The sequence below is a fragment of the Manacus vitellinus genome, unplaced genomic scaffold (genome assembly GCF_001715985.3).
Source record: "Manacus vitellinus isolate BGI_N305 unplaced genomic scaffold, ASM171598v3 scaffold_35_pilon, whole genome shotgun sequence".
NCBI classification, from domain to species: Eukaryota; Metazoa; Chordata; class Aves; order Passeriformes; family Pipridae; genus Manacus; species Manacus vitellinus.
The window spans coordinates 8214469-8230586 of NW_021940498.1; the positions used below are offsets into that span (position 1 = coordinate 8214469).

General features: G+C 43.2%; 1 protein-coding gene across 2 annotated transcripts in view; it reads left to right on the forward strand.

The window, feature by feature from the left end:
* Positions 1-4186: 4186 nt before the first annotated feature.
* GRIK1 (glutamate ionotropic receptor kainate type subunit 1) overlaps positions 4187-16118 on the forward strand; it is a 54608-nt gene continuing 42676 nt past the window's right edge. For both annotated transcript variants that reach the window (XM_018077107.2, XM_029961494.1), the window contains exons 1-3: positions 4187-4349; positions 6700-6957; positions 9983-10164. In XM_018077107.2, coding sequence (XP_017932596.1) covers positions 4277-4349; positions 6700-6957; positions 9983-10164 — 513 coding nt within the window. In that variant the 5' untranslated portion in view covers positions 4187-4276. The remainder of the gene's footprint in view (positions 4350-6699; positions 6958-9982; positions 10165-16118) is intronic.

Genomic DNA, 16118 nt, shown 5'->3' on the forward strand with positions numbered 1-16118 from the left:
GCAGTCTCTGCTGGCTCAGCCCCCTTTTTGGCAGAGCAGCTTTAGCCAAGCAGTCCTTTCCTCTTACTTTCCACAGCTAAATCCCAGACAGGGGATACAGCTTTTTTTCCTTCATCCTCACAGACATCACTTGACAAAGTAAGTGCTGAATGTGAAAGGTCTCCTCTCACACTGGAATAGGATTATCAGTTGAGTGCACAGCACTACTGGGTTCTCCTACTGATGTGCTCACATATAGCTGGCAGAGAGTGCAATAGGATCAGGGAACCTACCTCTGGCATTGCTCCTCAGCTGGACCTGCTCAAAAAATTCCACTTTTCCCATGTATGTGCTACCTTGAAAGCCAGGGCCTGTTTTCGTGCTTAGCAATAACAGCTTCATTCCTGGAACATCATTTATATATTGAGTTAACATCGATTTTTTCCCCCTTCCCTTGCAGAATGCTGTGGTTAATTTGTTTTTAAAATGTTGTACAGTAATTACTTTATTTAAACGAATCATCTGACAAATGGGTTCTTCATCAAACTTGTCACTTACTCTGCAGTTTTTCTTTTAACCTGGACCTTACAATAAATTCTGAGCTTGGCTGTCAGTCATCAGCAGAACAAGGAGAACAGAAACTACTTACTGAATTGCTAGATTTTATTAAGGATATGTGGGTGAAAATACTGCAGCATGGAACAGGCTGATTTTATCTGCTGGCTTGTTTGTGATGTAAATTGATAGACTAATTCAACTCTTTTTTACACACAGAAAAATCAAGCTCAAATAGGTACAGCCCAAGCTTTTCTAATGTAACTATGCCAAACTTCACCCACAGTAACCAAAAAATTATTTACTCCATAAACTCTCTCATGGGCTTTAGGGTTTTCCTTTGGGGTTTAATCAGGAGAACATTCAGTGAAGTAAAGATTTACTGAGTTGGGAGAATGACTTTTGTGGCCTCAGAACTTCCCCATCCTCGTGGGGAGGGGGAGCTTTTGGAGACTCTAAATGTTGCCTTCTGCAGCATCTCCAGTTCATCTGAACAGAGCTAGGAACCTCTTGGCTGTCTGTCCTGTTCTTACTCAGACCTATTCCAGGACCTGAAGGAGCTACAAGAAGGACGGAGAGGGACTTTTTACAAGGGTCTGGAGTGACAGGGCAAGGGGGAATGGTTTCAGACTGACAGAGAGCAGATTTAATTCAGATATAGGAAGAAAGCCTTCCCTGGGAGGGTGGGGAGGCCCTGGCACAGGTTGCCCAGAGAAGCTGTGGCTGCCCCATCCCTGGGAGTGTCCAAGGCCAGGTTGGATAATGCTTGGAGCAACCTGGGCTAGTGGAAGGTGTCCCTGCCCATGTCCAGGGCATTAACACCAGATGATTTTTAAGGTCTCCTCCAACCCAAATCATTCTGGGATTCCATGTTCTATCCAGAGTATCTCACCAGCAAACTAAAGCCTGTAGTCAGAGTTCCCTGTAAGAGTTTTCCTGCTGCATTAGCGTGTACAAAAGGAACATGGAAAATCTGTTGCAGGGGTCCCAATTCCATGATTACACAACTGACTTCCAGAAAAAACTACTGGAATACATTTGAAGTGTGCATAATGCATAATTTGGATTAGTTTGCTTAGAAAACACATCCACACAAAACTTTCCCTCTTTTCATCACTCCTCCTTTCCCTCCCCTCCTTCCCTCTGCCCAGGGAGTTTTTACTTGTTTTCAAAGGGGACCAAGCAAAAATTCTGCGAAATTCTGCTAATGAAGTATAAATAGTTCATGGTTATACACCAATTAAAATTAATCTTCATTTAATAGGCAATTGATTAGAGGACTGGAAATAGTTCTAGCCCTAGAATGAGAAAGTTCTTGTGTACATACAGGTGTGAAGGTTGCCTCAAGGGTGGTTGGATGAAGGAGTTTTAATTAATTTTTTAAATAAGTAGAAAGTGATACAATACACAGTAATAATTTCCAGGATGGAGGACATTTTGTGCCAAGATCAAATGTCAAAAGACTCATCCTATTGGAAGTGGGGAGAGATTGTGGTTCCCCTGTCTTACTTCATAGTTATCTCAGGCTATTCCTTACATCCAGTGACATCCACCTTGCCTTATGGAACCATGCTCTGCTAATTCCTGTAGGGGTTCAAGGAAAACCCAGCACTTGGACCTTTCTGGCCCAAGACCAAGTTGGCATTATAGCTGACTGAAAATAACCATCTTCCTCAGAAAACAGGGAAAGAGAATTGTATTTAACCAATAAACTTGTTGGTATCATCACTGGTATCATCACAGGCTTTAGATTTTTTTTTTCCCTTCAGGTGATCTGGAGCTTGAAGCTCTGTAAAATCCTGCTGTCTTTTAGCATTCTACTTGATGTTTTACGTTTGGTTCCAAAACCTGCCCTTAAATTTTTTCCAGCTCTTTCTGTGTGTCACAGTCTCTTGTAACCACTTGCATGTTTTATGAGGGAGAGGGGAAAAAAAACAGAGAGTCTTTCAGGTTTTAATACATCTATATAGTAAATGAGAAATCCATATAGTGAAGAACAAGAAAATTGCTTAAGTTGGCAAATTGCTGAAGTCACGTTAAGGCGTTGCTATATATGGGTCCAAGAGATAATACAACACTCTGTATTCAAGAGTAGCTGGGGACTGCATTGCCAGCTTGGGTCTGATAGCCTCCAGTGCTTTCATTGTTGGGTTAACATTCCAAACAGGCTTTAATTCCACTGTTTCTGCTTGTCAGCTAATGGCTGCACTATTCCTATATCGGCAACACCAAAACTGAAAGAGATTGCAGCTCACAGGCTGAATGCATTCAGATGCTCAGAAAATAGAGAGAGATATCTGGGCCTCAAATTTCACATGGGGAAGTGTGGAAATATGTAAGTGAGAAATCCAAGGTATTCTCTAGTGACTTGCAGTAAATGAGTAAATTATACTTGCAAAATCAAGTAGTGAAGCTGGAGATTGCTGTTTAGAAGAGCTTTTTTTAAAAAAATTAGCTCTGTTCGTTATGCATTCATCAAATCCCAGTGCCCCTGGACAGTCAGGATATGGTGTTGGCATAATAAAGCCTCTAGAGGGAACAGACACCCCAGTCTAAGTGGGACAACCTGTTAACTTGAAACACAGCCACCTTCCCCATCTCAGAATTTGTGCCAGAGAAGTTCATTCTGAAATTCAGGTTGGTTATTTACAGCCCTCTTTTGGAAAGCTTGCTTCCAGGTTAAAAAACAGCCCTGACTCACCTCATTTTTTCTGAAAAAGGAGCCAGAAGTGTACAAAATTCCAGTTTGAATGGTAGGAAAAAAAGTTCTGGCAAACTGAAGAGCACTCAAAGAGCAGCTGCCCAGCTGGAATTGCACTGGGTGGGTCTGGACACCTCTTGATTCAAGTAGATCAAAACAGATGGTAGAAGAAGATTCCAGAGGAAGGATGGGAATCTGGGAGTGATTGTGCTGGGTCCAGCACTGTCCTTGCAAGGAGACAAACCAGAAGGCTCTGGTAGACACCTCACCACTGGAGATGTGACTCAGCACTTTGGCACGGAGGTGAATCCTCTGTGGGAGCAGCTTGGCCGTGTTCTGGATCACCAACTTCAGTTCATTCAGCAATGAGCTTGGAAAAAGTAAAAATAGTCCCCTGTCCCTGAGGAATGAGGAATGACCAGTGACATTGCCTAAGGTTAAAAAAACCCAGAGCCCTGCTACAACACAGACCTCAAGGGGAAACTTTCACTCCATTTCCTCTCAAGCTCCTCAATCCCTTCTGAGTGTGGATCTTGCACTGCCAGGATTTGCAACACTTCAGAAAACATCTCCAACACATCCAAACTTCATCTCCAAATATAGAGCAGGTTGGAGCAGGGGGGACAAGACCTGTGAATATCAGTGCTTTCATTAGATAGAAGTTTTCACAAGGATTTAAAAGTTTTTCTTTGAAAAACCTGAATAACAAATACACCTCATTTTTCCCAGATGTTTGTCTAAGCAAAATTCATGATATTGGGTTAACCTGCAGTGCCTCTGGAGATAAAAACTGATAATCCAATGTGCTTTTGCTGTAGTGCTTTGAACAGTGATTTGGTTTTCCTTTATAAACACTCAGAGATTATCGCTCATAATTTATTTCTCTCTTTTCATGTACAGCGATGCAGAGGTGAATAATCCTTCTCATTTGTCTCTGTTTCAACAGGAGGGATATTCGAAACTGTGGAAAATGAACCTGTTAATATTGAAGAATTGGCTTTCAAGTTTGCTGTCACCAACATTAATAGAAACAGAACACTGATGCCTAATACCACATTAACCTATGACATCCAGAGAATTAACCTTTTTGATAGTTTTGAAGCCTCAAGAAGAGGTAATTATCTCAATTACTGTGTCAATAGCATACATGTTTTGTACTGTACACCTTTCCAGCCTGATCTCCTTTTCTGCTCTGATTGTATCATGTATATGAACAGCAACATAAAATTAATGTTTTAAAGATATTTGAGCTCAGAATCAAGCTGGGCTTGGACTTGACACTAGTTTCTGAATAACCTCCTCCATTCTGTCTGCATGCTAAGAGCCCCAGATGGAAGGTGGCAAGTCCAACCCATTTTTCTTTCCAAAACATATATTTGCCACCTGGAATTCTGCAGAAAAATGATCCTGGGCTCACAGGAAGCACAGTGGGATGCCACAACCCATAATTAGCACAGATAGCCATCATTCCTAACAAATTATTTCTATTCCGCTTTAAAGACCAGAGGCCAATAGTCTCCCTGTCCTGAAATATTAACACTCAGTGGCTTAGAGACAGAAGTTTCTCTGTTAAGAACATTCTTTTTAAATTATCCAATATATGCTGGAACTATATGCTATCAAAACTGAAGTGTGCTGGGTTTATAATCCATTTAATCCAGACTGATATAGGATCAGTATCAGTAGGAATCTCTTCTCTTGTGACTGTTCTCAGAGTACCTTCTCCATTTAAAATGGAGTAAGGAGTTCATTAGAAATATTTTTGTCAATCTGCATGCAAGAAACTCGTGCAGACAGTAGTGATTCCTTCTCATCATGAATTATTGATGGTATTTATGCAATTTGCATATTAAAACCTGTGATCCTTTAGAAAGGCTTCTGAATTAGACCTGGAAAGCCTGTGCATTTTATGCTGCCTGTAAAACACTCGTTTGTAGACTGAAAACAGAAAATAATTGATTTTCTGTCATATTCTATTACAATCAGAGAGCTAAATACGAATTTAAAAAATCTCAGCTCATTGTGGATGTTTGTGTACTTAATATTTCACTCAATCACAGTAATTTCCCACTGAGAGCACCCTTACAAAAGGACAACATTGCAACTCAGTGCGGGGCTTTGTCCCAGTCCATAAACCTTATTAAAAACATCTGCAGTAAATGCTACTAATGGGCAAAAATAGCTAATAGTACTTCATCTTCTGTCTGACAACCTGAAAAAACATCGGAGAGAAAGGAAAATTACCTCCAGGAGGGGTTCTCCGGGCTGAGATATGGGCACAAGGAGAAAGAAAGCTTTGTTGATGTCAGTGTTTGACTGATTTGGAGAGGTATAAAAATGTCAGTGTGTGTTGGTTCTTTATTTCCCGTGTTGTTACTGAGGGCTTTAGGCTTTACTGCCTGTTTTGTACACACAGATTATGGAGCTCAGTGAATCATGGTGCCCTTTACTGTTTATGTTCCTTCAGTAGCCTGAAATTAAAGCAACACACAGAGGTAGAAACTTGCCAGTCGGAGAGGGAATCCACAGAGTGTCTGTTGTGACTCCCTGAACATATTTCCTGACATGCTGCCATGAAACTTAATTCATGTGATGTTCCTCTGGCAAGCCTGTAGCCTGGAAGATCCTGGTTTCTCCAGGATATGGCCATTCTGAGAAAGGCGAATTAGAAATCAAAATTAGAAATTCAGAAATTAAAATGCTATCTGAAGGCCATAAGCAGGGAAGTTGTTTGAGTTTTGATTTGTAGCGAGTAAGTTTTAGGATATAATAATAATAATAATAATAATAATAATAATAATCAGTAAAGCTGTTTTCAGAACCACAGAATCGTTTTGGTTGGAAAAGCCCTCCCAGCCCATCAAGTCCGCCCTGTGCCTGATCCCCACCTTGTCCCCCAGTCCAGAGCACTGAGTGCCACGTCCAGTCCTTCCTTGGACACCTCCAGGGATGGGCACTCCACCACCTGCCTGGGCGGCCAGGCCTTCCTTGGATACCTCCAGGGATGGGGACTCCATCACCTGCCTGGGCAGTCCTTTCCAATGTTTAAAACCCCTTTCCATGATGGAATTAGTCCTGATGTCCAACCTGAACCTGAACCTCCTCTGGTGCAGCATGAGGCTGATTCTTCTCCTCCTGTCCCTTGTTCCCTGGGAGCAGAGCCCGACTCCCCCTGGTTCCCCCCTCCTGTCAGGGAGTTCCAGAGCCAGAAGGTCCTCCCTGAGCCTCCTTTTCTCCAGGTTGAGCCCCCCCAGCTCCCTCAGCCGCTCCTCTAAATAACCTCACCCTCTAAATAACCTCTAAATGCTTTAGGAACCATTCTCGGTGGGTCTGGGAGCCACACAGTGACCCGCTCTCACTGTGAAATGGTGGGGATGGGTGGAGGATAAAAGATCTCAGTAAGCATCACACAAGTTCCTTGTTCTTGCCAACCAAGCCCTCCTGTGCCCCTGCTCTGCCCTCAGCGTGTGACCAGCTGGCTCTGGGGGTGGCGGCCCTGTTCGGGCCCTCCCACAGCTCCTCCGTCAGCGCCGTGCAGTCCATCTGCAACGCCCTGGAGGTCCCGCACATCCAGACCCGATGGAAGCACCCCACGGTGGACAACAAGGACGCGTTTTACATCAACCTCTACCCGGACTACACAGCCATCAGCAGGGCAGTCTTGGACCTCGTGCTCTACTACAACTGGAAGATAGTGACAGTGGTGTATGAAGACAGCACAGGTTGGTGCGCTGCAGGTCGTGGGCTTCTATTTAAGTACATACATGGAATTCTGTGGGAGAGAGTGCCTGTGATAGTTCAGTTTGTCAGAATACAGAGGAAAAACCTGTGAGGTGCAGCTGTCTTGCTGCTGCTGTGGATTTTGGAAAGTTGTTCACTCCACCAGACTTTAAGGCGTCAGCAGGAGGCAGCCCCTGCATTCTGAATATTCAATCCCATTTTGCTTCCTATTTGTGGAACTGATAACACAGCTTCAAGCTGATCACACGATCCCGGAATTCCAGAATAGCTGGGGTTGGAAGGGACCTCTGGAGATCACCCAGTCCAACCCCCCTGCCAAGGCAGGGTCACCTGGAGCAGGTAACACAGGAACTCATCCAGGTGGGTTTGGAATGTCTCCAGACAGGGAGACTCCACACCCTCCCCTGGCAGCTGTTCCTGTGCTCTGCCACCCTCCATGGAAAGAAGTTCTTCCTCATGGTGAGGAGGAACTTGTGTTTCAGTTTATGGCCATTGCTCCTTGTCCTGTCACTGGCACCACTGAAGAGCCTGGCACCATCCTCTGACAGCCCCTGGAGATATTTGTGTGGGCTGATGAGATCCCCTCTCAGCCTTCTCTTCACCAGACTAAGCAGGCCCAGCTCCTGGAGTCTCTCCTCATAAGTAAGGTGCTCCAGACCCCTCATCATCTTCGTGGCCTCTGCTGGACATTCTGCAGTAGCTCCTACATAAATATCCCAGTCAAAACAGGAACAAGGACAGGCCTTTTTCAGCCCACCCCATTACCAAATTAGCATTCCAAAACACTAAGTGCTGTGTACGTGTTCAGTTACAAAAATGACTGATATTAAAGAGACTTCATTTGCAGATGTATTTACAAAGTAAATTAGTCATCAATCATCTTATTAACTCAGAGTTAGGAAAGTAAACAGGTCAGCTTTGATCAATATAAATAGTCTTTGGATTTTGGGTTAGAGTGATGCCACTTAAGCTCTTTTTATTTCTCATTGTTACACTACAAGAAGGAAAAACATATTAGCCTATTTTTTAATCTCAGAGACTACCGTAGGCCAAGAAAGTTAATGAAGGTTTCCATCCTTACTGATTTTGCTTCAAAGCCCTAAACTGAACCTTTCCTCTCAATGGTGAGTGCCCCAAGCACTGCACTTACCCAGACCTTCCTCACTCCCACCTGGAGCCAGTCTGAGCACTTCACATTTAAAATCTGTCCCAAATCAATGCTTGGTGGTATCATATCCAAGGGTTTGGGTTTGCTGAGCAGGAGGAAGAGGAAGGTTGTTCCCCTGTGCTGTTAATTATCTGGCAGTCAGCTAATTCAGGCTTTTGCTTTGTCCTCCAGAAAAATAACTGCACTTCTCTTCACTGCCACTTTGATTCCTTCAGTACACCATTCCTGGGCTTTATCTTCATGTGGCAGTGGGAAGGGCTGGGAAGTGCAAGGTCCAAGTCTGATGTGACCAAGGTAGATATTTTAAGGCACGCAGTAATTTCTTTCCCCTAAAAGAAGGTAGAGGTGGGTTGGCAAATCCTTTTCTTTTGCCCTTCACCACTCTTGCACATAAGTACTTTTAGCTGCTGGAAAGAGAAACAACAGTACTCAGTCTGAGGCTGTGGATAAGAGGCAAATTTCTGGGCTCTTCCCCCCAAATCTCAGCTTTCCCTCTTGGAGCTGCCATTGATTATAGTGGCCAAGACACTGCAGCTGAACCCTTGGTACAACCAAGCTGCAGCTTTACAGCCAGATTTCACCAACTCCCCTCCTTGTTAGTCAATGTTGGAAGCATGTGCCCCATTCTCATAATAATGAGCTCACGTTGTTCCATAGTCCCCCAGCCTGGCTCCCGGCCAGGCTCCGATCCCCCAGCAGCAATTTACATTTGAATGCTCATAATGCTTAATATTCTATATTGATTGTTGATACTTGAAAACCTGCAAAGAACAGGCCCAGCATTGCAGGCAGAAGGAAAGATTAGTTTTTTCTAAGCACTCTGCCAGTACTCAGTGAAAGCCAACAGTCCTCAGCGCAGCGAACCCTCAGTAACCCCAGAAGAAACAGGGATGTTTTGTCTTGCCTTATCCATACCACTGGACCATTCAACCCAGGACAAATATACCCACTCCCAGCAGGAGAGCCAAGGGTTTTTTCATTTTAATAATTTGTTTGATTTTTGTTCAAGAAGTGCTTCTTGCCTGTATTCCCCCCCTCTCTCTCTCCTCACACATATTTTTAAGGCAGCCTTTTTCTTTTGCTCGGCGGGAGATCACGGGGTTTTTTTGTGGGTAAATTGCATTCATGGATAATGAGAAAGAGACTGTAATCACACACCTCAAAGAGCTCTTAACTGTCTTCCTTAGGTTTTGGAGGCAGTACAAATTATGTAGGAGTGCTGAATTAGCTGGTGGAATTGCACTGTGTTTAAACACTTGGACAAGTCTTCAACTGCTTGAGCTCCACTGACTTCAAATAAGGGAGGTAAACCTGTGCCAGCTGAAGAGAGAATCTAAGAAATCATGTTCTTTACAGATGTGTTTACAGATGTAAAGCTGGATCTCAAAATATTTTGGTCCTTTATAAGGTCTCACACTTCCTGAGTGACCTTACATTAGGCAGGAGAGTTGGAAGGAAGTTTCTTTACTTCTATATTCTTGTTGGTTGGTGTTGGAATAATAATTGGCTGCCAAGGAAGAAGCCTTATGTGCTTTTTGCAATGAACTATATAAATTTAAACATATTACAGTATGTTTTTATTGTATTACATCAATGCAAACACATCCTGTGGTCAAGCAGTTAGAAATACCTTTCAAAATATTCAGATGTGGAAGCCAAGTACAAACATGAAAATGAAAAGCTTTAATAATGTTAGTAGGAGGCTGGCAAATAGGGAGCTAACAATTATCCTTAGGGAATGTGAAATATGTTGGGAACTGGTAAGAGACCCTGTTTCAGTGGCAATCAATCCTCGTGGCACTGGAGGGTGAGTTGTATAATTGCCTATCGTTTTCCAGGTCTAATTCGCCTGCAGGAGCTCATCAAAGCCCCTTCCAGGTACAACATTAAAATCAAAATCCGCCAGCTGCCCTCTGGGAACAAGGATGCCAGGCCTTTGCTCAAGGAGATGAAGAAGGGCAAGGAATTCTATGTGATATTTGATTGCTCCCATGAAACAGCCGCAGAAATCCTCAAGCAGGTAACGGGAAGGGGGTGGCAAAGCACAGCAGGGATCTTGTATCCCAAAAGTTGTCAGCTTTCATTTGCTGGGATACACTAAAACTGAATGCACTCCCAGTTAGGCCAAAGGCAGGGACAGAAACTGTTGCAGCAGCCACAAGGCTTCCCACTGCAGGCAAGCCTAAATCTGCATTCACATCCCTGTGTCCCACAAAGGTTCCTTTCTCCTTCCATCCCAGAATGTTTCACTGAAATATTTAAGCTATTCAGAGTAGCTTTCTGTGTCAAAGTTAGTAAGACAACTTAGTCTGTGGAGCCTAAAACCTTCCCCTCTAGGCTGGAGGATCTTGGTCCTGAGAATATGGACTTGCAGGATGATGTCCTAAATCAGATGCAACACAGAGCAGCACAAGTTCCTGTGAGCTTGTAGGGTAGATTTACTAGTGTAAGGAAGCTGGCCTGTACTAAATTTTAGGATTTTCTAAGTGCAAGTTATTTATTCAAGCTACAGCAGGGCCAGATGCAGGCAAGACGTCGGGAATGTGAGGGAAAAGCAAGGGGAGGTCAGGAGCTAGACAGGAGCTGCTCTCCCCTCACTTTGCTCCCTGCAGGGCTGTCCAAAAGCATTAAAACATGACAAGCTGCTCCAAAAGGAGATTTCTGGGGGAAGAGTTAAACACAACATGGATTTTCAAGTACCTGCAAGAAGAAAGTACAGATGTCTGGCAACACTGCAGGAGGCACAAAGCTTCAAATATGCCAAACAGAGTATGGAAAAAAAACCCAAAAAACAAAATCTGAGTGTCAAAGGAAGAGGAGGGAGTGTTAAAAGATGCACTTAAACAGGGCAAAGCAGCAGAAGGGTTTGTGTGGGATATGGATCAGGGAGACAGCTGACAGGCTGCAGACACAGATAATGCTCCGCAGTGCCTTAAAAACTCAGAGAAGGATGGGGAATGACAGTGTGGGAGAAAACAGGAGAATTAAGAGAGGTGCACCTGTGGATCAGAGCTGAGGGAAAGGAAACAACATAAATATAGGCTAGAAAGAAAGGGAAAATGGCTTTTCTATGAGACAGGTCTGTGGCTGAGTAAAGGTGGCGGCAGCAATAACTCAGGGATGGAGGCTCCTCACTGCCAAAGGCAGCTGTGAAATGTGCAGGGTGGAGGGCTCTGAATTCATGGGGGACCCACCTGATTGGAGGCTACATGAAGTGCCCTGGTTCACATTCTCTTCCCTGCACACACAAACCCCTGTAGAATTTTACCCCGAATGAAAGCAAGATGTGGAAGAGAAATTATGTTAAGAAAACTCGGCGATATTAGTAGAGAATATTTTTGACTTTGCAAATGATTCAATACGTAAAAATTGGAAAAATACATATTGTTGTTTAATTATATAAGATTTCTAACAGGGGTAGGAATCAGAGTCACCTAAGCAACAATTGCTTGTCTTCCCTCTGTATTTAAATAAAGCAGCAGATGTTTTGTAACCCACGCGAGCAGGGGCTGCTTGTGTGAGCGGTCAGGGGCACCAGGGCAAGGGATGGCCAAAAGCTCCTCCTGGGAGCAGAAGTGTTAGCACAGAATTAATTATGTGGTGAAAGAGTCATCCTAGGGAGCTCCCTGACCCAGCCACATGACTGGGTTGTGGAACCAGGGGAGGTGACTCCTCCACTTGCCTCCTTCAGCCTTTGGTTTACAGAACAGCTCAAAAGACAGATTTCCTTTCTTAAACAAGACCAACTTTTGCTTATTTATAGCTTCAGCTAAAACACCATTGAGCTTGTGCACAAGAGCAGGCAGAATCAATAACCTAATTGAAACAAAATACAAAGCCTGCACAGAGCTGAACAACCTATTCCCTAAACTCACACATTTCCCCTTCTCTCTGACATGCTGCACAGTCCCTGACCATCTTAATGAGGCCTGGCCTTCTCCTCACCCAGATCTGGAAGGAGCAAGAGGAAACTGGGATTATTAATTGCTGCCTTTTCCAATAGTCACTTTGAATTTTCTCTCTGTATTACTTCACAAGGGTCAGGGTCTGTTCCTCAGGGTTTTTCAAACCAGGCATCCCACACCAGCAGAGCTGATGAAAGAAGTTGCCCCAGGTCTGTCACTCCCATCATCTCCTTGAACACCTTGGCTGGTGGAGCTTTAAAGCTTGTGAAGACTGAAATATTATGTGACAAGGAGAGAGATCTAGCAGAGAATTAGAAGCCAGAAGCAGCAGCTGAGAGCAGCTGTGGTTTCTTAGGGTAAAACGGGGATTACCAAAGTGCCATTCAGGATCTGCTTAAGCTCTGTAGGAACCTCCCTGTGTGACTTCAGCACTGACTGTCCTGCTCTGCTCCGAGGGTGCCCCACATATCTCTCCTTTCCAAGCTTAAACTAGATATATCTGAAAGAGTGTGAGATGATAAGGCACCCTCCAAACTTGCCTAAAACCAGCAGGACTGAGTCCCTTACACATGGAAGATGGAAACACTTCCTTATGGAAAAATTTGCTGGTTATGACATTTACCTGGAATATTTGGTGGACAGAAGTTTGGTGCTTTGTCTAGATTAGATAAGAAGTCCCTGAGTAAATTAAACCTAGCTGTTGCAAATTGCAATCTGTTTTACGCACAAATCTTCCAGTATATCCTGCACATGCTGTATTTAGTGTGATATTGCCTTTTTGTTCAAGGAACTCAGCTGAAGAGGTTAAGTTTTAATGGTTAACCTTCCGTCTGTTCTAACACACCAAGACTTGACATAGACTTTACTGCAGGAACAGAAATTATGTTCCTGCTAACCTTAAATTACCTACTCCTTTCTTCACACCTCTAAAATAAATTCTAGGAAGTGTGCTGTATGTTTAATCAGGGTTAGGACACCAGAGAGCATTCTGTAAAGATTTCTGGGTTCACTTCCACTATGTGACAGACAAGGAAAAAAAAATAATAATTAATTCAGTTCCTGCAGAAGTACGAAAACTAAGTGTCACCATGGTGTGCTTTGCTGGTACAGTAATAAATGTGAGAATATAATAAATGTGAGAATATAAATCTTCAGCTTTGGGACACCTGGGAGGTGAGGAGGTAGAGGGGCTTTTATTCATTATGGTGCGTCTTGCTGATCTTAGAAGAGTGGTAGGACTAATTAATTGGGTAATGAAATGCATTCATTTAATGGCCACGGAATTAAATAATAGCATGAGTGAGGGAAATGCAGAGTGAAAGAAAGCAAAGCATTTGATGCAGTTCCCACCAATACCCTTCCCCACCATTCCAGTTCCATCCCCCCTTGAAGGAAGATTGACAATAGCTCTAAATAAGGCAGGGATTTTTTTACACGTTGAATAAATCAAGTTGGAGCTGGGATATGATCCAAGCCAGGAACAGGGCACCCAAAAGAGATTTTCAGACATAAGAGAGAATATTTTTATCTAGCTTCTCTCAGCCTGTCATATATAATCTGACCATTGACACATTGCTGTTCATGACCCACAGCTAAAAGCAAAAGACAAGGCCCAGACTTCTGATCTGAAATGGGTGATTAGAGATGGAAGTCTCTTTATCTTTTATTGTTATTATTTATTGTCCAACCATATCTGAGTTTGGCTGAAGAACAAATTTTATACGGGGTAAAATGGGTAGGAGTCCTACAAGGAGAATATTTTAGGCTGATTTCACTAGTTTAGATTCATCTGAGTTCCACGGTAAGTAAAAGCTATTATTGTTTAAATGGGACATTTGTATTAGGTGCATAATTGGCTACAAAATTACAGGCAAAGTTATTTAAATAGGAATGTGTAATGAAATCTCATTCCAGTTTCCTGTGGGCAGCTATAAATACACATATGCTGCCTTGCCTTCCCTCTTCTGGGCTGCTGGGCCCATTTTCTCTGGTGGGGAGGTCACTTGCTCTGTGGGAAGTGCCCGTGCAGCTGCTTTGCAAGGGGCTTCAGAGATGTCCCAACCTGAAATCCATCTTTGCTCCTAACTGGCTTTTCTTACTATGTCACTCCTGGGAGTTCAGAAGTGCTTTCCCTGGATCTGCTGTGTTGCAAACACACAGCAGAAGAGGAGCCCTCAAAACTCTCCTATTTACACTAACAGGAGCATCCAAGTAATTAAGGCTTGGGAGTAACTAATGTTTGGGGACGTCCAGCATTACTCTCAGCATCCCTCTTGCTTTTGCTTTAACTTGTTTTCATCTCCTGAGCACTAAATAGTTGTTCTTTGGGAATTTTATTTAGTGACCATATTGCCCTTAAGTGTACATAAATTATTGTTGAAAGTCTTTCTGATTCATGAATAAAAAGCACCCTATTTAGGTCAATCTACAGATCTAACTCAGATATCACCGGCATGTCTAAGTGCTAAATAACTGCTAACTAATTATCATCCTTAATGGCTGATACTGGGGAGGACAAGCAGTTAAGCCTGTTCTTGTGCCCAAGGCAGAGCTCAGTGGCAGGTCAGGGACAGATCCAACATCAACTCTTACTCCTTGAGCAGACAAGGACATTATTAAGGTGTGTGTGCCACTTACCCTTCCAGCTGTCTGTATCTTCAGATCTTAATTGAGTCACTGTTAATAGAGAAAATACAAAAGTGACATGTTGATTAAGCTTTCCTGGGCTGCTGCAACACTTTATTTGGAAGAATTTCAACGAGCATCTTTCCTGGAGCTTTTGGGTGCAGTGTCCTTGGCAATTCCTTCCAGCAATTGCCACTGGGAACCTGTGTCTTGATTAGAGCAGGTGAATCTCACTTTTTCCATGAAGTGGCCTTGAGCTTTCAGGGAGTTTGTTTCTATTTGTTTGGGAATTTTGTTTGTTTGTGGGGGCTTTGTGAAGTTTTGTTGGTTTGGTTTGGTTTTCTGTTTTGTTTAAAAGGACAGTCCTGTAGCACGACTTTTGAAATCATTATTATTCCCAGCTGTGTGTGTGTCCTGCCAGCTCTGTTTATAGGACATTACTTGGCAATCAATATTCTCATAAAAAGTGCTCATCAAAGATGTGTTCAGGAGGTGAACACTCCTCTCAGGCTACAACCCTTGCATTTGAGAGGAAAGCAGCAGCTGGGCTCCCTTGGATCAAGTAGCAGTGCTTCCCAAACATCCAGGCCACACACTTTCCAATCATTGCAGTAAATGCATGCCTGCTTAACGTCAGTTTGTATTTTAAGGCACTCTGTGGAGTAGCATTGTCCTGCTTTTCCATTGTTTTGCTATTGCTATGCAGGCAGACTGTTTATACCTTCTGGTAACAGAAGTGCAATGGCTTGTCAGCTCTCCTGTTTCAAGGTGGAATCAAAGCTGGGAGGAATCAACAATTGAAATCTGAGCATTTTTATCCTCCCATTTACACTGATTAGTAAGAACTTGCCTTCATACTAATGCACCACCATGGACCAACTGCAAACCAAATAAATTTAGGCCTAAGAGAGGATCACCTGGGCTCAGACTACGTTTGTTTAACCCGGCAGCTGTTCTATGCCCCGTATGAAGCAATTGGGCTATTTCAATATGGTTTCAGCTCAAAGATCATAAAAATCCCATCCAATTGGCACCTCCTTCCCACAGACACAGAAATCCAATGGCTCCAGGGAGTGGAACTGAGTCCAGCCAGGTCAGCTGGGAAGCACAGCACACAGAAGTTTCTGTGGATGCTCCCACATTTCGTTATCTGTGAGTAAATAGGGCAGGAACATCCGCCCCCAGGGTTGCTACATTGCTCCTTTCTACAGATGATAACTCTAAGAAACAGAATAGAAGAAGATTAATAAAATAAGAAATAAAAAAGGCAATTTTGATGTGTAAATTCAGTGGAGCATTTCAATAAAATACTTGCCTTCTGGCTTGACTTTTAGTGGCTGAAAATGGATTGGTTGTTTGAGATGAACACAGAGCTGTTTTTATTATCTACTGCAGCTTAGAAAGTTTGGGTTCTTTCTTTCTTCCTTTTTCTTTTCTTTTTTTT